The sequence below is a fragment of the Taudactylus pleione genome, unplaced genomic scaffold (assembly GCF_031769625.1).
Source record: "Taudactylus pleione unplaced genomic scaffold, aTauple2 ptg000475l, whole genome shotgun sequence".
Classification (NCBI taxonomy): domain Eukaryota; kingdom Metazoa; phylum Chordata; class Amphibia; order Anura; family Myobatrachidae; genus Taudactylus; species Taudactylus pleione.
The window spans coordinates 895,737-921,181 of record NW_028284877.1 but is presented as its reverse complement, the minus strand read 5'-3'; the positions used below and the strand labels follow the sequence as shown (position 1 = coordinate 921,181).

Sequence of the window (25,445 nt, the reverse complement as noted above, 5' to 3'; positions counted from 1 at the left end):
TCGCAACACAAGATGCAGACGCCCAGCACTACATAAAGCCAGCCCATCTCCCTTTACTCTGTGCTTGATCAGTACGCAGGATTGCAAAAAACATCGGTAACATTGAAAACCATTGAACCCATACGCACAACTGTGGTAGCCCTGACCTGCTGCAGGATTGTTGCAGCTTCCTGTGTACATCGAGACATACGGCTGCGTATGCCGCTGCACAAACTTAATTATGCGTGTCCCTGAAACGCCATTCAAACGCACAGGCACGCCGGCATCCGCACGACCACCCCCTGCCACCACCCACAAACGGCACTTGCTGTCAATTAACATCGGAGGTCTCTCCGTGCTAATGCCGTGCGATTCCTTACATGATCGCAATGACTGGTTCGAGCACACGCATTGAGACGCAACATCGGCCAACTGTGAGTGAATTCTTACTTGCATTCCTTGCTGAATCAGGCCCTGTGTGCGGATACATGCTGGGGGTTTACACAGGTCTGAAAAGGGAGAGAAAGACCACTAACATCCTCTATTCAATATCTGGTACTACTTTAAAATAATAACTGCTGTTGTATTCAGGTAGAGACTGAATTTTGATTTTGAGTACTGGTCACATATATGATGCAAGATGGTAACCCTTGTAAATAAATAACGGTTGCGTTACCCTTTATGCAACTTGTTTTCAGTCTTTCCCTAAGGGCTCTATTCATTATGTTAATTTGTAACATTGATCTGTCGTTGCCACTCTCTTTACCACTCTGCCCAAATCAAATCTTCAATCATTTTGGTCAACCCCCTCCAGCATGTCTGACATGTTATATAAAGGGGCCTATCCATTAGGCGACCTGAAAAACTGAACGTCTAGCATTCAGTCCTTCAGGTCGCCGGGTGCGGTGCCCACACTGAACGGCGTTCACTGAACGTCATTCAGTGCAGGAGACCGACCTCCCATCTGTGAACATGTGGAACCTGACGATCGTCGTCAGGTTGATGAGCGTGTTCCACAGATAGTCGGGGTCGGCAAGGACCCAGCGTGCATGCATCGCTGGTCCTTGCCGGCTATCCATTAGACGACTTTCTGAACGTTCCGACCAAAACCTCCTAGTTTTGATGGGATCGTTCAAAAAGTCATCTAATAGATAGGCCCTTAACTGTGTGTCACCTGCACAAAAATATACTCTCCCTTCAATACCAGTAGTAATGTCACCAATAAAAGCATTAAAAAGGAACGGACCAAATGCAGATCCTTGGGGTAATCTACTAGTAAACATTCTCTATTCTGAATACATTTAATTCAGTACAACACTGTTGTTCAACCTTCAGTGCCATATCCACTCATCCACTTTTGTATCACATCCCAAACATTCCAAACTGTATCACAGCCTCCCATGCTAGGCCTGATTGAAGGGCTTTCTGAAATCTAATTTAGCTACACTCAGTAAATGCTGCTACAGCTACGTCTCCGGCAGCGAGCAATAGCCACTGTGCCAAAGGCTGCTTCAGAACAATAAAAAACGATTTCTCTATAAACATACAGGGATATTCCCAAAAACTGTCATAACAGCACTTCTGCCTTAACCTAATAATAATACAATAAGGCTGCCAAGTGTAACATTCTGGACGCCTGAATGCGCAATAAGTGTGAACCATATTTACTTGGGGTAGAGGGGGGGCGTTCAACCAATATAAAATCTGAGACGTGTTAGCAGTGTTTTGGCATGGTTGTGCTGACTTGTTTTAAAGCCGCCATATATCTCACTGACAGTTTCATTTCTGTTGATAAATATTTTTACTAGACTAGTTTTTTTGCATTTTTTGTTTTCCTGCTCGTGTGGTAACTTGCAAGGTTAGGAAAGTTTCCGAGCTGTGCTTAGTAAGTGCTTAAACATGCCCTGAAAACATCACATCATAATTTGCCACCGCCGCTGTAAGGATAGGTAAGGCTCTCTGCTCCGCTTGTCAGCACTAAGACAATCGCTCCGCTCCAAGAAGAAATGTTTTTACTGGGTTCTTTTTCCACATGAAGCAGAGAGTGTTGATAGAGCGTCAGCCATTCTCTCACCCGGCATTGCTTCACTAGTCCAAGAAAACAGGGTTGTGAAACTGAGTGCAGTTGCAGGAAGCTGCTTGCATTGTGTTCCTAGTGCTCATCAAATATCTGAAACCTTAAAGTGCAGATTAGAGGTAGGAGCGTGTTGTTATGGTGATTGTCTAGAAAGGGAACTGCTCTGTGTTCCGCTTTTGGTTTGCACTGTTAGGAAAGCTCAAATCTTAGATCTGTAATATGTATATGGTTGTCCTTCTAGGTGAGTGTCCTCACTGATCAGGTGGAGGCCCAAGGAGACAAGATCCGGGATCTGGAGACCTGTGTAGAGGAACACCAGCTGAAACTTGATGCTACTGAGGAAATGCTCCAGCAGGTAAGCTGTACAAGTTGGATGAGCTTGGCTGAGTTTATAGATTGAAGTCCATGTCTGTAAGCAGAAGAACCACCCTCTCAGGTGCATAATATTGCTGCTCAGGACACGAGCACAGAATTCAAACCTCACTAAAGAGCACCCACATTGTCGTCATCCCAGCTTTAGTTCTAGGGAATAAGTTCTGTAGATTGCAGACTTTACAAATACATGGCAGAATGACCATCCTGAGGGATGATGAAACAAATTGTGAACTCTCGGCCTGATTCGCTAACAATCGCAACTGCGATTATGCACGCCATCGTCCGATTGGTGCATACATCGCAGTGCACGTCCAGAACTGGCCACTGCAATCGCAGTGACTGCGCAGACCCATCGCAGAGTGATTGACAGGAAGTGACGTTTGTGGGAGGTGACGGGGTAGTCGGAGAAACGCAAGGAGTGCCAGTGCGTTTGAACGCCGCTGCATGTGCATGCATAAATTATCCACTGCGATGCTGTACGCAGCCTGAGGCCTGATAGCGTGCACTGAGGTTAGCAATTCCTGAGTAAAGTCAGACCTTGTGCGAGTGTGGGTGAGGCTGCGATGGTACTCGATGTTACCGATGGTTTCGCAGTCTTGCTAAACATGACGGATATGTGTAAGATAAAGTGGGCATCCTTATGTTATGCTGTGACGGCATAGCGATCGCAATGGATTAGCATACTGTCGCAGTTGAACTGCATTGCGCAATCGCTATTACACTCGCAGTTGGATCGTAGTAAATCAGGCCCTCTGTCTGTTCTGTCATGAAATTTGCGCACACGCCATTCTGTAGTACAGTGTACATCTGTGGCCTGTGACCTACATTGTGGTGTTGCCTTTGCCGATTCTTTTAGATGGAGTTAAACGTTCTCGTCTTTGTGCCTACCTGCTGTGTTTGTAAATGGTAGCTGCACAGTCCTGAGTGCACCCCTGGCGCTGGGCTGTAGTTGTGCTCAGAAGCATTGGATCAGTTTGGTCAAAAACTACTATTGCCCACAAAATACTCCAGCAGGGGCTACAGTATATTTATGAAGCTGCGGCTCTCGCAAGCTGCGGCTTCTTGGCGGGTTTGATCTCACGATTTAAAGCGGATCGTAATATTAAGTGCAGAACACTCCAGACTGTATTATAATTAATCGCTTTAAATTTTGAGAAAATATACCCCCAGGTCTTCATAACGATCTCATCTCAGTGGCTCAAAGTACCGTACATGACAGGGATGTAGCGTACGGTACTCACATGACATAACCACTGAGCATATCCTCTTGCGTGTTAAATACATTGTACAGAGTAAATGTTGCTGTATGCTGTAACGTGTACCGTAAAGTGCATTACTTCGTACATTTACTTTTTATCTGCTCTTAATTTACAGTACTCATTACATGCACATTACAATTTCATTTATTGTGTCTATTGTCATCCGCCATTTGTTACAATTTTCTGTGCCATATATGTGATCCATTGAAAAGGTATCCAGTCTCATTATAATCACGTACCATGAACATGCCAGTAAGGGGCCTAGTATCCAATTAGCCCCGATGTTTGCAATGGCATTTTTTGGGAGCTAATGGATCCCCTAGGGCTATCCAACTAGCCCCGAAGTTCAGCCCAACGCCGGCACTAATCTGGGATTTTTTTTCGGGACCTGATGTGTCCCGAAAAATTATCCCAAAATGTGCTGTTTTTTTCACCAGCACAATGGCGAAAACACATAGGTCCATGAACTTATCACGGATGTGTTTTCGGGCGAATTATCCTATTTGTTCGTCAGATCAAATTGGATAGGGTGAACAAAAATTGTCGAAGAACTGGGATTATCGGTGAAAAAAGTTGTAGTATTTTCCATAAAGGAAACCTATACAACATCCAGGTGCCTACCAGTCATCTATTGCCCCTATGAGCACAATGGGTGGAGGAAGAATAATGTATGTGTTGGATAAACACATCTTCAAGCAGCAATATGATCCTAACGGGGCCGGCTCCAGGGGTCAGAGCACCTTGTGCCGGCCCTTAATAAGGTGCCCAAAATTGGGGGTGTGACCTAATTACCATAGGCCATGCCCCTGCATGACGTTATTTGGAGGCGTACCTACATGGCACGCCTCCAAATAACGTCAGGCTGGGGGTAAAGCCGAGCCCTCCGTCACTGGCTGGGCTTCCCTCAGCTCTCTGCCATCAGTGAATGGATGCCGCGCGCGGCGTTGAGGGTCCCCAACCTCCCGATTTTACCACCCACGGGCCACTTCAGCCCACGGGTGCAACAGCTCGACAATACTGTCCTGCTGAAATCGGGATGCTGGAGAGGGGTGCGCCCTCTACAGGTGGCGCCCCTGTGCGACCGCACTGGTCGAACACCCCTAGAGCTGGCCCTGGATCCTAAAATCTAAGTAACTAGACTGCTGTCCTAAAAAACACAGGGACATCTACTGTAATGAGTTCTTGTAAACAGAACTGTCCCTGGAAGTCGGAGACACCATGAAGCTATTCAAATGGATATAATTTGCGGTGTATTGCAAAGTCTATATGGACAGATGTTGAGTGATAGTGACAGGTTAATTTGTGCGTAAAACCTATGCACAAAGCCCCTCTGTTCCGCCGTAGGAGTAGCTGGGATGAGAGGAGAGACAGGCGGCTGTGAGTAACCTGCTGAACAGGTTACACTGATCTGTGTGCTGTGTTACCAACACCTCTCACTAGTGACAGCAAGACGACTGTGCATACACAACCGAGCATAACCAAAAAAGCTTATTCTATATTGGAGGCGAGATGTACAGAACATGCTGGTCCACATTAACCCTCTTTGACTCCAACTGTATGTTTCACTCCTGACTGGAAAATTGTTTAGGAAAACGTGTCGCTCTTACAGTAATTGTTATACCAGCCCTGGGGCAGTCACTAAATGCGGGTACTGCTGTAAGTTGAAAGGTTTCCATTGTGCGCCACGTAAGGGATGATGGAAGTTGCTGCCGCTGTACCTGCCAAAATATGAGCATTATTCCTTTCTAGAATAATTTAGGGAGCTTTGTCTTGAGTACTTATGTCTATTAAACATGACAATGACTGTCTTTTGTAACAATTGAAAATAACAGCTCATGTAGCCCTGATAACACCGCAAGTACCAGATCACTGATGAAAAGGACATGGGGGAGGAATGTATTAAGGTTCTAAAGAGTTTAGAAATCATCTACTAGCAACCAATCAGGTTCTGGCTAGCATTTATCCAGTAAATTCCATAAAATGAAATGTAGAAGCTGATTGGTTGCTAGTAGATGACTTCTATACCCTTTAGAACCTTAATACATTCCCCCCCCCCACCCCCCATATCCTTTTAATCAATGATCCGGCAACTTCACTTGTCCACTCTTTAAATGTTTTGATACATAAGATTTGTAGTAATAAGAGCAATCAGGTTCTAGATAGGATTTGCTTAGTAAATGTTATAAAAATGATAGGTAGCATCTTATTTGTAGCTGCAGCGACTTCTCCACCTGATATATCTCCCCCTTAATGTTTTTGAATGAGAATAACTAATATTTGGGTAATGTTATGTTATAGCATTCACATTTGTCAACGCAGAATGGGTCCTGCGCATGCGCAGATTCCAGATAATCGTGAATCTGCGATCAGCAGTGCACTTGTGTGTACTGCTGAATCAGGCCCCTTGCAATAATGCAAATGCAGCAGGAAGTGTATGACACCCCCTGCTGCATTTGCGATCCCAGCACTGGAATCACCATCGTGACCATCGATGGTCGCAATGGAGGATGGCGCTGGGCCTCCGACCAGCTGAGTATGCCTCACTGTTGAATGCCTTCACTGCTGAATTAGGCACTGGGATATAAGGTTTAGGAATGTAACAATTAATCTCCCAAAAAAAATCTTAACATCAGTAGATAAATTGCTAAAGGTGGCCATACATGCTACAATTATCGGGGCAATCCGCCTGATATCGGCTTATCGCCCCGATAATTGTAGCGTGTGCGGGGGCGTCCGAGGGTTAAATATTGCTCGGTCGGGCATGCAGGATTGTCCAGCATGCCCGCCCGATGCGATATTTACCGGTAAACCGTCGGCCGCATCGTGCAGTGTATGCGCGGCCGACAGACAGACATTTCCTGTGTTCCTTCCTACGGAAGGAACAGGGAAATGTCTCCTCCCCCGGGGGAGGAGCGCGGATGTCGGGCTGATACACTGTGAGAGAAATCTCACAGTGTATGCCGGCGACATCTGCGGCTGGCAGGCTGCCAGATAAAATGTCTGTCGGTCTGACAGACATTTTATCTGGCCGTGTATGCCCAGCATAAATAGTACCTTACATTTGCTAGAATCCGTGTAAATAATTCAGTATAATTCTATATTGTTTATTGCAAACATGAATATAGTGTTCATTCTAGCACCCTGCACCTGTCACAACCCGTGCTGTTCCCCTTTCCTGCCTGGAGTGTCGCTGTCTGCTCTGGTGCTTCTAGCACACTCAGCTAATGCAACAGACGGCTGATATACAGTCCAGAGTGTGCTAGAAGCACCAGAGCAAAGAGCGACACCCCCAGGCAGGAAAGAGGAACTGCACAGGCTGTGACAGGTGCAGGGTGCTAGAAGGAACACTATAAATAAATGCGCCTATCCTACAAGGATCCAGGGGCTGCAGCACATCCAGTCCAGTAAATCCGCTTGACGACATTTCCCTACAGCTGCGCTGCCCCTTTAAATCCATTGGGCGATTTATTTTGGCAGCTATTTCGCTAATTTTGACACAGCGACAAGTGATACGGGTTTAATTATAACTTGAAGGAGAAAGGTTGGAAAAAGTGAATGTACTGTAAATAAAATACGGCCAGCACAGATGTACACATGCAGCACATCTTCAGAGTTTCTTTCATCTCAGGAGTACAGGGGACACAAGTCCCATCACACTATTTCATCAATCTACAAATAATATGGCTGCCGTTAGAAAGGGCCTCATTTATAAATGGACGAAAATACCAGCGGCAATTTTCGTTTAGTATCACTGGGATGCAAACGAAAATGCCACTAGTATTTATTAATACTTACCCCTCCGGCGAGGTCCCGCGAAGTCCTCCGCTGGGCTGCTGGCAGCCTAATGCTGCCATCAACGGGGCTCCAGTGTTATGCGCATGGCGACGGTCCATCTGTGCATGTGCATGACACGGTGATCCGGCAGTGCCTGGAAGGCTTCGCTGAAGCCGGAAAGGCACCGCCGGGTCTCCATTGCCGGCAATGAGGCTTGCATCGCTCTCGCCATCTAAAAGATGGCGAGCGCGATTCTGTGACAAATAGCGGTAATCTTAGATTACCTCTGTTTATTAAATGCAGAAAGGTGGCATAAGCCCTTTAGCGAGCGCTAAAGGGGTTATGTTTCATGAGTAAATGGAGTCCTAAGTCCTGTACAAGGGTTACACTTAAATTATACTTAAATATTGTGTAGTAATTGTATTTTTATTTTTGCTTTGCACAATTGCAGAGTCACGTAAGGGGTTTTCCACCCACAGGTAATGTCTTCCTGTAACGTTTACTAAATTTTTTATTTTACCAATGCCTTTCTTTCTTCTGTGCTTTTAAGCCATGTCTTTATATCAAGAGGCGCAGTTGTTCACTTATGTTGCCATGGGTTACCACACAATGGTATCTCTATATACCATTGTCTCAGCTGAAGAACTGTGTTGTATTCCAAGGTAATGAAAATACCAACCAGATAAGACCTGTGGATAGATTTACTAAAGCTTCTAAAATAAAAATAAAGATTCTAGCTATCATTTATCTAGTACACCAGAGGTTCCCAAACTCAGGGCCTGAACCACTGCGGATCGCTATTCTGCTAATATGCACACGCCGCAGTTACTAATATCAGCGGTGATATGTAACTGTTTGCACTCGCATTGCGATCGCTGCCTAACATAAGTACTCCCACTTCCCCTTACTCACATCTGTATACTAGGGGAACATTGGGCCTGATTCAGAGCCGGACACTCTGACCAGAGCGCTCGCTCTGAATCAGGGACCTCCTCCATTAAAATGGAGCGTCCTCCTGGACGCTCGTATAGCTGTGGGTCACCACCCACAGCATATACGAGTGTCCAACAAGATGGTCGCGATGGTCTTGACCATCGGACTTGCGAGGGAAACCCTGCGGTCGGGTTTCCCAGGAACAAGCCCTGGAGTGATTTTGGCTCTATCAGAGCCAAAATCACTCCCACTGACATCACTAGTGATGTCAGTGGGGCCGGCTTCAGACGGTAGGCGTTCCCATGGGAATGCCTCCGTCTGGCAGGCACGCCCCCAACACGCCCACCAAAGGGGGCGTGCTGTCAATCAACATCGACAGCACGCCCCCTTTGGTGCGAGACCCGGAGCGATGGGAAGCTCGTCGCTCGCCGGGTCTCACGCATGCGCACGACGGAGCTCCCTCCGTCGTGCGCATGCGCAGTGGGGAACATCGACCCACTTGCAAGCGTACTGCCGCTCGCGAGTGGGTCTGAATGACCCCCCATAGCGAAACCATCTGTAACATCGGACCCATACGCACAGTTAAGGCAGGTCAGACCTCAGGAATTTCTTACTTCAGCGCAAGCTATGAGGCCTAAGGCTACTTATGGTATCGCAGTGGCTAATTTATGGATGCCCCAGCAACCACGTCCCAACGCACTGGTACGCCTGCGTTTTCTGACACCCCCCCCCCCCCACGTCGCCACCAACAAATGGCACTTCCTGTTAATCACTCTGCCATGGGTCAGTGTAGTCTCTGTGATCACAGTCCCGACCGCAGTAGCTTGTTCAAACATGCGCAGAACGCAGCAATCGGCCAATTGCGTGTGTATAAGCAACTGCGTTCCTTGCTGAATCAGGCCCTCTGTCCTCAAGGCACCCCAACAGTCCAGGTTTTATGGATAACCATGCTTGGAGACAGGTGACAAGTAATTCCTCAGTTTTTTTATTTAATCAGCGATGTTCAACCATAGATATCCTCAAAACCTGGACCATAAGGGTACCTTGAAGACTGTGTTTGTGAACCTCTGTAGTACACCATAGTTGCCGACATTGGAGTTTTGCTCCCCAGGAGAAGCCCGGAGAGGAGAAGCAGGTGGGAGGTGTTGGGGGTGGGGCTGGATGGGTTGCTTCATTAAGCTTCGCCCACTCTTGACAATTTGCAACATACTGTGCATATTTAAATATGGGGTGAAGCCAAAATGGGCCACGGCCACTACTCGCGGACCTGCCGGACCGAAAGAAAATTCTCCTTATTCTGCCCACTTCACTAGGAACCTACCCTTCCGGTGGTGCGGCGGGGGTCTCCCGAAAAATCGGGAGCCTCCCGCAACTTCCGGGAGGGTTGGCATGTATGTAGTACATTGATGGGCAACCGGCAGCCTTGGAGACACATGTGACCCACCGGGCCCTTGCTTGCACCCTCCAGCTCTTTCCTGCTATGTTAGGTTGTCATATTTGTTTGTTATAGCTTGTAATGCTTGTTTAAAAGGCCTGCCAGTATAGCTGGGTACACACTGGACAGATATATCTGCAGATGATGGTCGTTCATACACAGTCAACGATCATCATCTGTCTTTGGCCTCTGCTGCACTGCCCGATGGACAGATATATCTGCCATCGGCTGTGCAGCAGAGCTGATGCGCTATGTCTGTGAATGATGTAATTCACAGACACATCGCTGGTACGCACTGGCTGACAGGCACACAATATATTGGCCGATCAGTTGATCGGCCAATATATCTGTCAGTGTGTACCCAGCTTATGTTGTTATAGATAGGGAATGGGTTGCCCATCACTGAACTAGTACATTCTAGAAAATAACTATAATTTGATTGGTTGCTATAGTTTGACTTATGCGCTTCCTTTTTTAGAAGCTTTAGGAGTTATTCAATCCTGGAAATGTCTGGCTGCATACATTACCATCTATTACAGTAGACAATAACCTCTAATTATCCTTTGCATCTCTATGGAGTGTGAGGAAATATTAGCAACAATTGGCTGGGTTCATAGATGTACACAACACCGATTTTTACACAGATAGAGCAATGTATACGCGCAGCGTTTTTTTTTTCCTGCAATTACGCCCACACAGAGGATCCATACACAAAGTGAGTGACATATAGTCAGCGTTTGGGGGAGATAACGCAGATGTGTCTAACCATTTCAACGCCATTTCATAGGCGTGCATAAATTAGCTATGGCGGTCTCTTACGCAACATGAGAGCCCTCAGAGTGTCATGAGACATCGTGTTTGTGGCTTGTCAGACTTTCCGCATATTTACGCTGTGATGCGTCATTGGACGGCTATGAGAAGGCAACAGTGGCGTCCCTGTGTTCGGCTTTGCTTCGGAAGGCATTAGCATATTTTAGCAACTGCGATCCGTGAGAGAATGCAGTTGCGATTGCATTAGCATAAATCTCTGAATAAAGCGCAATATTAATGACCCTAACGCATCGCAGGAGTTTAAGGGCCACATGTGCTGCTATATTGGGCCATTAGCCAGAAATCTGCAGCTGTGTTATAGCTTGGCCAGCTAAACACACGGGGATCCGGAAATATAAAGCAGTGCGTTCAGTAAAAGGTACAGGAGGGAATGTACAAACCAGTAAATTAGAGTCATCCAAATGTAAACAGTCCCTTTAAATTACAACTACAGGAGGAAGTTGGTTTGCTTGACCTCTGACCCAAAGTGTTTTTTTTTTTCTTGTGAAACTGGTTCTAACAGTGATTACTTTGGTTTTCGTTTTCCCTTTGTTATTGTTAAATGTAAACATTGAGGGATGTCATAGAGGTTAGCTGCATCACAGCACTGTCTTGAGATTGATTCCCACCAAGGCCCTATCTGTGTGGAGTTGGTATGTTCTTCCCAGGTTTGCTTCGGTTTCCTCCCACACTCACTGCTACAGTAGAATAATCGGTGACAAAAATGAACCCTAGTTTGTGTCTGTGTGCAGATGTGGAGGGAATATAGATTATAAGCCCCACTGGGGTACAGACTGATGTGAATATATATGTGCGCTCTATAAATAACTGATAATAAATAATGCATATAAATAATATTGTAATAGCATTTTTACCTCATTTCTATGATGACGTTTGTTAGGGTTATTACTTAGAAAGCCACGATGGGTGTCCGTGCTACTGCTTTACCTTCTCCCACCTAAATCCCCTTCTCTTTCCTGAGAACTCTGTTGTCAATCCTATTAAAGTGTGATAATCCCGTCACAGGAACCTGGATTTGGCATAGCCCAGCACATTTAAACAGAGATTGTCTTTTAGGTTTGTAGTTGTTCAAGCAAAAAATCATTTTTAAGCAGAAATTGCTCATAAATAATCCATACTTGCCAACTCTCCCTGATTGTCATGAGACTCCCTGAAATAGTAGCAATCTCCCTGTCTCCCTGAAGAGACTAATAATCTCCCTGATTGCACCTTACCCCCATTATGAAGCTGTTATATACAGAAAAAAACATAATATATATATATTAACGATACTGGATCAGAACCTCGATACACACCTTCCTATACCTTCTAATGTCCTGCCTATACCCTCTGATATCCTGCCTATACCCAGGGGCGCCGAGAGGGGGGGAGCGGGTACAGATTACCCGGGCCCGAACTTCCTGAGAGGCCCGGCAGGGGCCCGGCAGGGGCCCGGGTCCGGCGCCGCTCCCCCTCACTCATAGCAGCCCAGCACACAGCGTGTGCTAAGCTGCAGTGGAGACTGCTCGTGTTTGCTGAGCAGCAGCCACAGCAGTCTCCTATGCCTGTGGGGGGGAGTGATCACACTGATCGCGCCACCCTGGCTTTGAGCAGGGCTGAGGGAGCACAGAGCACGCCCCCCTCCCCAGCGCGCAGCGACGCTTCGCGGCGCTGCAATTCTGGTTTTTTTTTTCGGAAAGGGGGCGTGGCCACGCCTCCCGCGATTAGGCCACGCCCCTATTACCCGGGCCCGCCGCAGCTCTCAGCGGGCCTGCCTATACCTTCTAAGGATGACGTTAATTTGCGTATGCAGTCATACCATAAATAAAGACTTGTGCTTTGGAACCACAGATTCCATGTCTAAGTGTTATTCAGGTAAAAGTTCAGACAGTTACACGCAATTGATCTAGACACAATTTAGGCGCAAAAGGAAAATTATACAGACCCAAGTACAGTATACATACGCAGGCGCTTCCGGACCCGGAGGTAGGCATCAGCAAGAGACCCCTAGTCATACAGCGTTCAGCACGAAGACTGAGAACCAGCGTTCATGCACACATATTTATACCCCCCCAGAATAAATAGGACAATAAGGAAGTTTGTTGCTGATGTCATTGGTTCCCAGGGGAGAAGCATCTGTTACAGCACCTTTAACAGGCTGGTTCAAATAGACTCTCCCTGCCTCTAACAGCTGGGGATCTTCCTCTTCACGCCCCCTGCAACATTCTAACAGTTGTTAATGAAATATACATTTTGTTGCTTGTAGGCTCTGCGATCCATAACTTGAGTTTGCATGATGCGACCTCCCCACCGATAACACCGGAATACTGTAAAAAGAGTACGCATCAGTACAAGACCAAACACGACTTGTTTAGCATGTATAATACCTTAGTTATCAAAATACCTTTATTTCTCAGCATTTAAACTAATTGAACCAACTTAAATCATACACTTTAAAGCTTATTGAACCTTATGTGTGAATATGTAATGTGTGGGTATTCAGGGTTTGATATAAAGACGCTAGTTAACTTGGGGAAGATGCGTGTGCATAAAACTAATAAAACAGCGGTTTCATACAAAGTTCTATGCATTCGCTAATATGCGACTAGTTAACAGCGCAATTGTGCGTATTAATGTGTGTATGAGAAATGGTGAAAAATGCAATCGCATGGTGCTAATAGTATCATCGCCACATGTACTAAAATGTGAGTTTATCTAAAATGGCGCTTAGGCGCCCATTCGCAAAATGGCTTCTTGCGATGTCATTTTCAAGATGGCGTCTTGCGGCCAGTTGCAAGATGGCGTCGTTGCGACTAAATTTTAAACTGAATTTGTCTCAGCCAATTATTCAGCTTCGACAGTCCACCCTTTGATAGCAAACAACATGCTATCACAATCTGCTATTAGAATTTAATTTAGGCTTACATTTACATATTATTTGGTGTTATTATGGGATGGCACAAGGTGGTTCTTAATCCATCAATAATGTGTCTCTGGGCGGGGACATAAAACTACTATTATACGCACACCGCGGATCTTCGAAGATCATGTGAAAGGTGTGGGAATGCACCAGTCTTATAAAAGCAGTCTTGAAGGGGAATTGAGACTTTACATTATCTGAGGTGTTCTTTGAATAACATTTACATTCTATGCATGTCTAAATATAATACATTAAATAATGGTGTTTCCTAGCTCAGGGTTGTAATGCAGTTCTGTATTTACCTCGGTATTCATACTGGCCACCATCATGATTTCATTCTTTCGTTTTACTCTATTTTTACATTTTCCACACTTCAACACAATAGGAACACACCGGACACATATGCCAATTATTATGATGACAATTAGTATAAGGATTAAGAATTTGCCTATGCTGGCGATCACTTCCTGGACCCATTCCCCTAGACCGGAGAACCATTTCACTGGGTTCAGCCATGACACCCATCCTTCTATCTTTTCCCCTACTTCAGCCACTGAAGCATTATGGTTCTTACAAAATTCCCATTTTAGCTGCAGAATTTCATCCATCTTCCGGTCTATCACCTCCTTAGGGTCGCTGGTATCATTGGTGACATAGGTGCAACATTTTACTCCAAATTGGGTGGCCAATGTTACGCAATACCCTCCAGTAACAGCAGTTAAATAATTCAACACTAGCCTGTGTTGCACCAGTTCTTTCTTGTACGCTTGTAATTCTCCCCCAGTATACCTGAATGTGTCATCGTACATCTCGGCGATATTATCTATCAATTTGGCAAGTTCCTGGATATATCTAAAATTTAATGTACCCCGAGCAATCCTAGTGGGGTCCAATGCGACCAGAACTTGAAAGCCAGTTGTCTCACTGATTAACTGAGTGACTTTATGTATATCACCAGGTACAATATTTCTTTTGCCTCTGTGTTTATATTGTGTGTGAAGATATGTTGACAGTGTGTTTTTATGCATACCCAGCATTTCAACATGTGTGAGGGTCATAACTTCTGGGACTATTCTTCCCAGGTAACACAAACCTTCGGAACTCGGGGAGAGCCATTTATACGCTTTTCTTCCACAGATGAAATATACATTATCAGGGAGAACATAAGGAATGGTATGCATCATTATCGTTAAGCACATTTCCCTTGCAAACAATCCTATTTCTAGTTCTTCCATCTGGTACATGCAAGTTTCTGGCTATATTATTTTAGCACAATAACCATTTGGCACCTTACCAATAGTTTCTTTGGTGGAACTCAATGTATATCTATACCTAAAATGTTTCCCACCAGACTTAATGGAGGTCAGCAGGTCATGGTCTATGGACTCATTATCAGCTCTTTGTGAGAAGGTCATCGTCTGAATATTCCCCGTCACTTCCCAACTCCCGGGTTTATTGGGGTTGGTTATGTTTAGACACAAAAGTGATCTATCTACTTGGAATTGATGGAGTTTGAAATGAGGTGGTTTGGATGAGAGGAATTTTCCATCCAATGTTTTCCCTTTTTGTAATTCTAAAATTTCCGTGATATTCAGCGGAAATGGCACCAACCCTACATTATGCTGTCCCTGTGGCACATGTGAACACACCCAGCAATCGGTTTGATTTAACACCTTGCCTACCATGTTATGATAATCCTCTAGAGGATACCCACCCCAGTACGGATTATATTTAGGTTGGCACCGTTGGATACAGTTCTCATCAACTAGGGACCCACAAAGCTCACAAATACAGGAATCTTCAGACGATAAACCTCCACACCTTCCCCGAGTATCCGGAATGACAGCTCTTTTAACAATAACAGTACTAAGATTGGTCAGACAGTCCCCTGATTGGCATTACACTCCTCCTGATTCCACTCCATCAGCACTGCCATCAGCTCCCGTTTCCTCAAGCGGTCCCCCATCACAGACACTGGATATCCCCGGACTGACCAGGATGGTGAACACTCTAAAAGAGAATATGAAAATGAACACAGCAGGCCCGTTCATTGTCACAACAAGACCTGCAAATTTCTCTCAGTTCAGGTATCTTACTACGACCTTTTCAATCCTCCCGGAACAAGCTCACGAGCGATAGGTCCACGCTATCAGCTTTGTCTCCGACTTGTTTCTCCACCGGTTGATTGACCTTTTTGCAGTGAGTGGAATGGACCCAGGTATCTCTCTCGGCCACCTTCAAAGATGTAGTACTAGTCAGTAGCACCTGGTACGGACCTTCCCACCGATCAGTCAAACAACCAGAATGCAAGAAATTTCTGATCATTACATATTCTCCTGGTTCAACATCGTGACAGTTCGTTTCAGGCATATCAATAGACAACAATTTCAGTTTCTGCTGCTGTTGCTTTAACTGCTTACTCATTGATATAAGATACTTCACAGTTATCTCGTTGTTACCCTTTAGATCTTTAGATCTTCCTGTGGACTTATAATCAAATGAGGTTGTCTACCGAACAATATTTCAAATGGGGACGGATTCAGAGGAGGTCTAGGAGTAGAGTCCTTATGCTATGTAGGACCAAAGGTAACGCTTCTGGCCATCCTAGTCCAGTCTCAGTCATGATTTTACTTAGCTTATTTTTAATAGTCCCGTTCATCCTCTCTACCTTTGCACTGGCTTGTGGTCGGTAGGGGGTGTGAAGTCGGCTATTAATACCCATCAGCTTACACATATTTTGAAAAACATCACCTGTGAAATGGGTACCCCTATCACTCTCGATGATTTTAGGGATACCGTACCTGCATACAAATTCCTGAACTATTTTCTTGGCAGTAAACGCAGCAGTATTAGTGGCCGCTGGGTAGGCCTCAACCCAGTTAGAAAATACGTCTGTGTACACTAATACATACTTAAGGTTCCTGCAGGGTGGTAATTGGATGAAATCAATTTGTATCACCTGGAAAGGTCCATCAGTCGGTGGAATGTGGGACGGTTCGGTAGGGATCGCTTTCCCTATGTTCTTTCTCAAGCAGGTTAGACAGGACATTGCTATCTTCTCTGCTTGTGAAGAAAAACCTGGTGTGCACCAGTATGCCCTCACCAACTTGCACATACCCTGTTTACCCAGATGAGTCAGACCGTGTGCTGCCTCAGCCAGGCTGGGGTAATATGCCTTGGAGGCTACTGACTTACCATGTCCGTCCCTCCAGAACACAGAGGACTCTTGCCCACATCCCTTGGACTTCCAAATGTATTTTTCCTGAATTGAACACAAATTTTGCATCTCAATTAATTTCAGCATATCAATAGTTTGGAATGACATAATTGTTTCAGTTGGAGGAAACATTTTTAACCCTGCTGCCCATTTTGCAGCTTCATCAGCTCTGTTGTTGCCCAGTGACACCGGGTCATCTTCACATGTGTGGGCTTTGCATTTAATTACTGCCACTGCTTTGGGCAGTTGGATTGCTTCTAGAAGATGTTTTATGTGTCGGGAATGTGCAACTAGTGTGCCTGCTGCTGTCATAAAATTTTGCAGATGCCATAGAGCCCCAAAATCGTGCATCACCCCGAACGCATACCTCGAGTCAGTGTAAATGTTAGCAGATTTGCCTGCTGCCAGTTCACACGCTCTAGTTAGTGTTACTAACTCTGCCACCTGGGCTGAGTGAGGAGGACCAAGAGGTTTAGCTTCTATGATGTCTGTGTCATTTACAACAGCATAACCTGTACATAATTCACCTGTGTCTGTTTGTCTATGACAACTCCCATCCGTATAAAAAGTTACATCCACATTCTCTAAAAGGTGTGTCATGAATGTCAGGTCTAGCAGTAAAGGTCTGATTCAGATATGTCATACAATCGTGCATATCATTATGTCTGCCGAACTCACCTCCCGCCAGCAACTCCTCTCCTTCCACCCTTTGTACATCATGTTGTACATATGGTAGGTATGTTGCTGGATTCAGCGTACTGCAACGTTTAAAGGTAATATTTGCAGGGGCGATTAGAGCTAGTTCCCATTTGGTGAACCTTGCCGAGGAGACGTGTCTGGTTTGAGCTGAGTTCAACAGAGCAGGTACAGCATGGGGAGTGTAGACAATCATATCATGGCCCAATACTACGTCCTCACTTTTACTCACCAATAGAGCGGTAGCTGCTACACTTCTCAAACAGGTGGGGAGTGATCTTGCTACCGTGTCCAATTGGGCACTGTAGTATGCTACGGGCCTACTGGCATCACCATGTTTTTGTGTAAGGACACCTGCAGCACAACCATCGGCTTCCGTACAATACAAATCAAAAGGTTTTTCATAATCAGGTATTCCCAATGCAGGAGCTCTTGTCAGACTATCCTTAAGATTAAGGAAAGCCTGTTCTGATTCCTCTCTGTGTATGACACGATCGGGCTTTGAGGAAGAGACTAATTCCTGTAAAGGTAAGGCCAAAATAGAAAAACCTGGTATCCACATTCTACAATATCGACACATTCTCAAGAAAGTACGAATTTGCTGTTGATTCTGCGGCAATGTCATGTTTTGTATGCCCTGGATTTTATCTGTTGTGAGGTGTCGTAACCCCTGGGTTAGGCAGTGTCCCAAATATTTTACTCTGGATTGGCACGGCTGTAGTTTGTCCGTAGCCACCTTGTGTCCTGTTTGTGAGAGATGAAGTAACAAAAGTTAAGTATCATTCAAACATGACATAAACGAGTCAGAACATAGCAATAAATCGTCCACATATTGTAATAGAACAGATCCATTGGCAGGTTGAAAAGATTGTAAACAGTCGTGCAATGCCTGGGAGAAGATACTGGGGCTGTCTATGAAACCTTGGGGTAATCGTGTCCATGTGTATTGTAAACACACATGTAAATGCGAATAGATACTGACAGTCAGGATGGAGAGGCACAGAGAAGAAAGCTGAACAGAGGTCAATGACAGTGAAATGGGTTGCATTTGGTGGGATCTGCATCAAAATGACAGCTGGATTTGGCACTACAGGGAATTGGCTCTCTACTACCTTATTAACACCTCTAAGGTCTTGTACCAGCCTATAACCCCTCCCACCACTCTTCTTTACCGGGAAGATGGGACTGTTGGCTACACTAACTGTACGGACTAAAATTCCCTGTTGTAATAATCGCTCAATTATTGGAAAAACCCCTAATTCTACCTCCTGTTTTAGTGGGTACTGGGGAAGTTTTGGAGCTTGCCTTCCGTTTTTTAAATTTACCATTACTGGGCTTACGTTTGCCTTTGATCCAGTGTCCTGTCCATCTTTAGTCCAAAGGGAATCTGGAATTAGGGACAACATTTCATCTACCTGTGATGGAGATTCTTTAAAAACTGTAGAGTGATACATTATCCTTTGAGGAGTGTCTAACATATCCCGCACCTCGTATACCATTCTCTCTGGCAGGGCCGCAACTAGGGGAGGGCTAGAGGTGCACGTGCACCGGGTGCCGGAATGCAGGGGGTGAAAAAGGGATGACTCACGGTGGCTTGGGGGCTGGAGTGTCAGAAAATGGCCATCCAAAAAATGGCTGCCGCCAAGGAGGACACAGATGCTAGAGTTCCTTACTGGACCTATAGTGTCTGTTAGGCCAGCACAAGTGCCGGGAGAAGATACTGAAAGCTGCATCTTCTCCCATGAAATCCCCTTGGGAATGAGCATGAAATCCCCCTGGCAATGAGCATGAAATCCCCCTGGCAATGAGCATGAAATCCCCCTGGCAACGAGCATGAAATCCCCCTGGCAACGAGCATGAAATCCCCCTGGCAACGAGCATGAATCCCCCTGGCAAAGAGCAGGTAATTTTAAAGTAATTAGAATCCTTACTGTGGGGCATACAATGGTGTCGGGCAAATATGTAAGTGGCACTTTGGTAATAGGCATTACAGTGTGTGGCATAATGTGTAATGGGTATTATTGTGTGTGGAATAATGTAAGTCACTATACCAGGGACGTTTGACTAGTGCACTGCCTTATGGAGGAGCAAGGACAAAATCCAGGTACGGGAAGGGAGGGGGCGCAAAATTGCTACCTTGCACCAGGTGACAGACATCCTAGTTTCGGCCCTCTCTCTGCCCTGTAGGTTAGTAGAAGCCGCAGCAGCCAGGAGAAAAGAATGCCTGGTATGCAACGGCCCAATAGTAACCTCTGTGGACTTTGTTAAAGGATAATGTTCCACTTTACCTGTTACACCCATTGTTGGTACTGTCTCGTTGGTCACCTGCAAATTAACGGGAGATTTTATCACCGACCTGGTCGCCCCTGTGTCTACAAGAAAAGGATATTCAGTACCAGCTACATCAACCATCATGACCGGTTCTTCCCTAGTACTTCCCGTTAATCTGACCATCTGTAGACTACAGGTATGACCTGACCCCTAGCGTTGGCTACCCTTCTCCAATAAAGCATATGTGGATATGGGTAAGGATAGGGAGGGTAAGGGTATTGTGGGGGATAAGAAGTTGGTGGATAGCCTGGGACCTGTGGTTGCATCGGGTTAGTGGGATAGAGTTGTGTTTGTTGTTGAGTGGGGTTAGTGAGAGCACATACTTGTTCAGACGTGATTGTGTGTGCAAGTGTGTCTGTTGGCTGTGATGTTACAGTCATTCCCTCCAGAGCTTGTATACTGACAGCCATTAGTTTTTCGCTCTGGGCTTCTCTCTTTTTGGATATGTTTTTATCATGTTCAATGGCGGTTTCTATGAGGGTATCTATTGTGAGTCCCCGCCAGCCAGGCTGTGAGGTCTGAACCCGAGTTTTTAAACTCTCTTTCAGACCGTCCACAAGTACTGTGACTATCATCCCCCGGTGGTGAGTGCTATCTTTCATATCCTCTATTCCAGTGTACTGGGTGATAGCTTGCAGAGCCCGATCGCAATAATCTTTTGCAGTCTCACTCTCTTTCTGCTTAATGGTGAAAATTTTGTTCCAGTTAACTACTACTGGAAAATATATACTCAATTGAGTTACAATGCGGGAAATGTTACCTTGGTTTACTTGGTCTGTTAAGGGAACGTCACCATCCAATACACAATCCGTGATAAATTTTGTCACGTCGGTATTGCATGGCAGACAGGCCCTTAACACCACATGCCAATCTTTATTAGTGGGTTCATGTGAACTACCCAAATTTCTCAAAAATCTTTGACATTTGGCTAATTCCTTTTTGGGATCGGGGAAATCATTTATGATGGAATTTAGTTCTGCTCTTGTCCAAGGACAATGCATTACTACTTCCCTCGTGGGCACTATACCGTTTGCGTCTGCATTTCCATTTGGAACAGTTATTGTCCGAATGGGATGCAGACTGGTAGCGCTGCTACCTTTGACCTGATTACCTGGCTGGGGGTTTAGTCTGCTTCTGCTACGTATGGTATGAACAACTTCCTCTACAGGTGCAGAGGGCATTAACACTTCCCTTGCTGTTACCGATGGAGATGGAGGCACCACTCGTGATTGTGGTGATGCAGTATCTATCATCTGCACAGCATGGGAAATGGCAGACATTACAATAGGCTCATCATCCGCATCATGAACATTTTCTTTATAATTGCTTAAGAGAGGGTACAAGTTGCTTGTTACATTTTTATGGGTATTTTTGGTAACTGTACTTGCACCTCCATCCTCATAAGGTGGGGGAGGTGAGCGTGAACTGCTGGCAATACTCTCCATGATGCTACCTTGCCGCACGTGCGCGCCATTTTGCGGCTCGCCGTATTGCAATTCAGCGTCGCGGATGTATTTTCTGGCAATGTGCTCATGACGCTAGTTTGCGTTGTTTGCACATTGTTAAGCCACGCATCCCCTTCATGCTGCCACAGTTTTAAACATTCAAAATATTTAACCTTTTTCTCTCGGGAGCACATCAAACTGATGTGATCCTGGACATTATCTAACACATTTTTATCAAAACTACCAATTCTGGGAAACGGTCTAACACTCTTCCTCGTCATATTAAATCATAAATCACAATACCTTATTGCATAAGTACCGTACTTGGTATGCATGATACGACGGGCCGATCCGATCGGCGCCTCTATTAGCAGCACATCATTGCCTAACATCTCTACTGTTTGCGTGGCTCCCATTCTGAGACAACTCCTATGCTTTTCAATAAAGATTTAAACCGGTGAAAGACAATCAAGACACTTTCACTTACCTGTGGACGATTTAAGTCGGCGGCGCCCACACACCTGGATAAGATTTAGTAAGGCAACTTCCACACCTGGATAAGATTTGAAAAAGGCAACTTCCACACCCGGATAAGATTTAGTAAGGCAACTTCCACACCTATGAGAGTTTATATGTCGGCTACTCTCACACACCTCTCTACAACAAAGACAACATGTACACCTGCTACTGTGTATAGAACGGTAAAGCTGCTTACTGAGCGGCTAGACTAACCCTTGCACCTAGCCCTTAAGGATCATACGATACCCTTAACTTTGCTCAACAAATATTCACTGTTACACACTTTTTTCCTGCGCAGAAAAATACACGTTAACCCAGATATTGGTAATAGAAAGAAAAATGTAAACCTCAGTGGCTTTGTTCAAACACGTGGCAGCACAACCGGAAGTACGTATACGCTATTGTGCGACCAGTCGCATACACAATAATGCGACTACCACACAACCGTATAACGGCTTTTTTAACTGCGTATGCAAAAGTGCATCTTTGCTATTTGCAAACCTGCGACTTAGCCGCGTACTCAGTACTGCGACACCCCTTTAAACGTAAAGTTCTATCAACAGAGGAAAACAAACTTTTTCCTCTCTTGTCCCTGGATTCTAGTCAGCTTCCTTGATTCACACGGAGACGGATAGCGATCTTTCAGCACAAAGCGGTTGCAGGCAAACCCTGCATGTGGCCACTCCACCCTTTGCTGAAATATCGATAGACGTATGTACCGTGTGAGCAGGTAAGTGACTTTACTACCAGCCCCCAACTAATGATACTGGATCAGAACCTCTATACACACCTTCCTATACCTTCTAATGTCCTGCCTATACCCTCGCGTACACAGTCATACCATAAATAAAGACTTAGACGTGGAATCTGTGGTTCCAAAGCACAAGTGTTATTCAGGTAAAAGTTCAGACAGTTACACGCAATTGATCTAGACACAATTTAGGCGCAAAAGGAAAATTATACAGACCCAAGTACAGTATACATATGCAGGCGCTTCCGGACCCGGAGATAGGCATCAGCAAGAGACCCCTAGTCATACAGCATGAAAACTGAGAACCAGCGTTTGTGCACACATATTTATACCCCCCCCAAGCATAAACAGGACAATAGGGAAGTTTGTTGCTGATGTAATTGGTTCCCAGGGGAGAAGCATCTGTTACAGCACATTTAACAGGCTGGTTCAAATAGACTCTCCCTGCCTCTAACAGCTGGGGATCTTCCTCTTCACGCCCCCTGCAACATTCTAACAGTTGTTCATGAAATATACATTTTGTTGCTTGTAGGCTCTGCGATCCATAACTTGAGTTTGCATGATGCGACCTCCCCACCGATAACACCGGAATACTGTAAAAAGAGTACGCATCAGTACAAGACCAAACACGACTTGTTTAGCATGTATAATACCTTAGTTATCAAAATACCTTTATTTCTCAGCATTTAAACTAACTGAACCAACTTAAATCATACACTTTAAAGCTTATTGAACCTTATGTGTGAATATGTAATGTGCGGGTATTCAGGGTTTGATATAAGGATGCTAGTTAACTTGGGGCAGATGCGTGCGCATAAAACTAATAAAACAGCGGTTTCATACAAAGTCCTATGCATTCGCTAATATGCGACTAGTTAACAGCACAATTGTGCGTATTAATGTGTGTATGAGAAATGATGAAAAATGCAATCGCATGGTGCTAATAGTATCAACGCCACATGTACTAAAATGTGAGTTTATCTAAAATGGCGCTTAGGCGGCCATTCGCAAAATGGCGTCTTGCGATCTCATTTTCAAGATGGCGTCTTGCGGCCATTTGCAAGATGGCGTCGTCGCGATAAATTTTAAACTGAACTTGTCTCAGCCAATTATATATCTGTTTTTTCTGTATATATTTATATATACATTCAAATGGGATCATTAGTAGAAGTTCCCTGCATTGGTTATAAGGCACAATGATCCCTATGACTACATGCATTTTCTGAAAAGTATCAGAGTGTTTTCATCACCCAGTAGATCTTAGTAACTGCTTTGGGGCTCATTTACATTTGTATGTAAATCAATATGACATGTCTCTTAGATGTAGCAGTACACGCCCACTGTAACGCGTGCTCATAGGTGTTTATATATATATATATATATATATATGGCGGTAAAACCCCCAAAATGCAGTTTTATGGGGTTTTACTGAATTTCTCAGATGTACTAAGCAGAGGAATGGGATGCATTCCAGTGCTTTGTCCCGGTGGGTGACGCCATATTCAGATGTAGTTACCCAATAGAAGCCTATGGGCTTCTTATAGGGACACCTCCCCTAAGAGGTATCCAGTCCAGGGGCGTCTTAAGAGAGGAGGGGGTCCGTGTGCACTCCCCATGCGGGGCCCCCTCCTCTCTCACGGTGGCCGGCAGCCGACTGACGCGGCTAGCCAGCCACCGGAACCTTAGTAGACTCCGGGCACTAGAGTGTGCCCGGAGTCTACTGCGCATGCGCAGAACGCCGGAAAATGGCCATGGCGGACATTTTTCTGGCGTTCTCCGCATGTGCCGTAGACTCCGGGCACACTCTAGTGTCCGGAGTCTACTGCGCATGCGCAGATAACCGGAAAAATGGCTGCGGCAGCCATTTTCCGCTGTTCTGAGCAGCGCAGACACCCGACGTGAGACCACGGACTGGTAAGTCTAAAATAATATGGGTGCAGTGTGTGCGGTGCGGGGCCCCGGGAGCCCGTGTGTCCCGCACACACTGCACCCATTATAGATACGCCACTGATCCAGTTGCATCCCTCCTATCCACGCGACCATCAGCGCATGCGCTGAAGGACGCCAGAGTGACTGGCATGCTGTGCATGTTCTCGCGCTGTGCACAACAGTATGGGCGTTACAGATTCGGACGAATTTAGATTGCATCTACACTTGCAGCTGGGAAATAATGGGGCGTTCTCACATAGCAAAAGCTCTGCGAGGACAAGGAGGCAGAACTGCGGGCTATACGGTCGGACATAAGCGTAAGTACATCTTTTCCCAGACCTATCATTTGCAGCAAGCCTATCGGTGCACTCCCGCCATAATGATGGTGACTAGCGGTAGATCGGAGCATATAGATAGGAGGTGGGTGCATATGGGCAAATGTATGCATTGTAGTACACTAATGCAATGTGGGAGCAACTATGGGCAATTTGCGATCACCTAGGCATAAGGCCCATTGTTTCCATAGTGCTGGCACCATGCAGTCTTTAGGGGGAAATGTATCAAGCCTTGGGGGTCTATTTACTAAGCAGTGATAGGAGACAGAGTGAAAAGTGATAAGGTGCCAGCCAATCAGCTCCCAACTGTCATTTTTCAATCACAGTCTGTGAGATGACAGTTGGGAGCTGATTGGCTGGCACCTTATCACTTTTCACTCTGTCTCCTAACACTTCTTAGTAAATAGACCCCTTGGAGAGATATAGTATAGTAGTTGCCCAAAGCAACTATCATCTTCTAACGGTCACTTCACATTAGTCGCTTTGGGCAACTTCTCCACTTTATCCCTCTCCAAGGCTTGATACATCGCCCCTATGGGAGGACAGCCATTATTAAATATCAGATTTTAATAATATGAGTTATGCTGGTATCTGTGGTGTCTGCCCTGAGTTCTCAATTGGGGATGACTTCAGCTACAGAAAAAATGTGGTTTTGCATGA

The 25,445-nt window shown here is 45.4% G+C and overlaps 1 protein-coding gene across 8 annotated transcripts in view; it reads left to right on the top strand.

Annotated features, from left to right (window-relative positions):
• Positions 1-25,445, top strand: part of PPFIBP2 (PPFIB scaffold protein 2) — a 234,536-nt gene that overhangs the window by 119,966 nt on the left and 89,125 nt on the right. For 7 of the 8 annotated variants that reach the window (XM_088449009.1, XM_088449007.1, XM_088449014.1 and 4 more), the window contains one exon: positions 2,298-2,411. In XM_088449009.1, the coding sequence (XP_088305135.1) occupies positions 2,298-2,411 (114 nt within the window). Of the gene's footprint in view, positions 1-1,891; positions 1,929-2,297; positions 2,412-25,445 lie in introns of those variants that run through there. The other variant, XM_088449013.1, reaches the window with a different exon arrangement.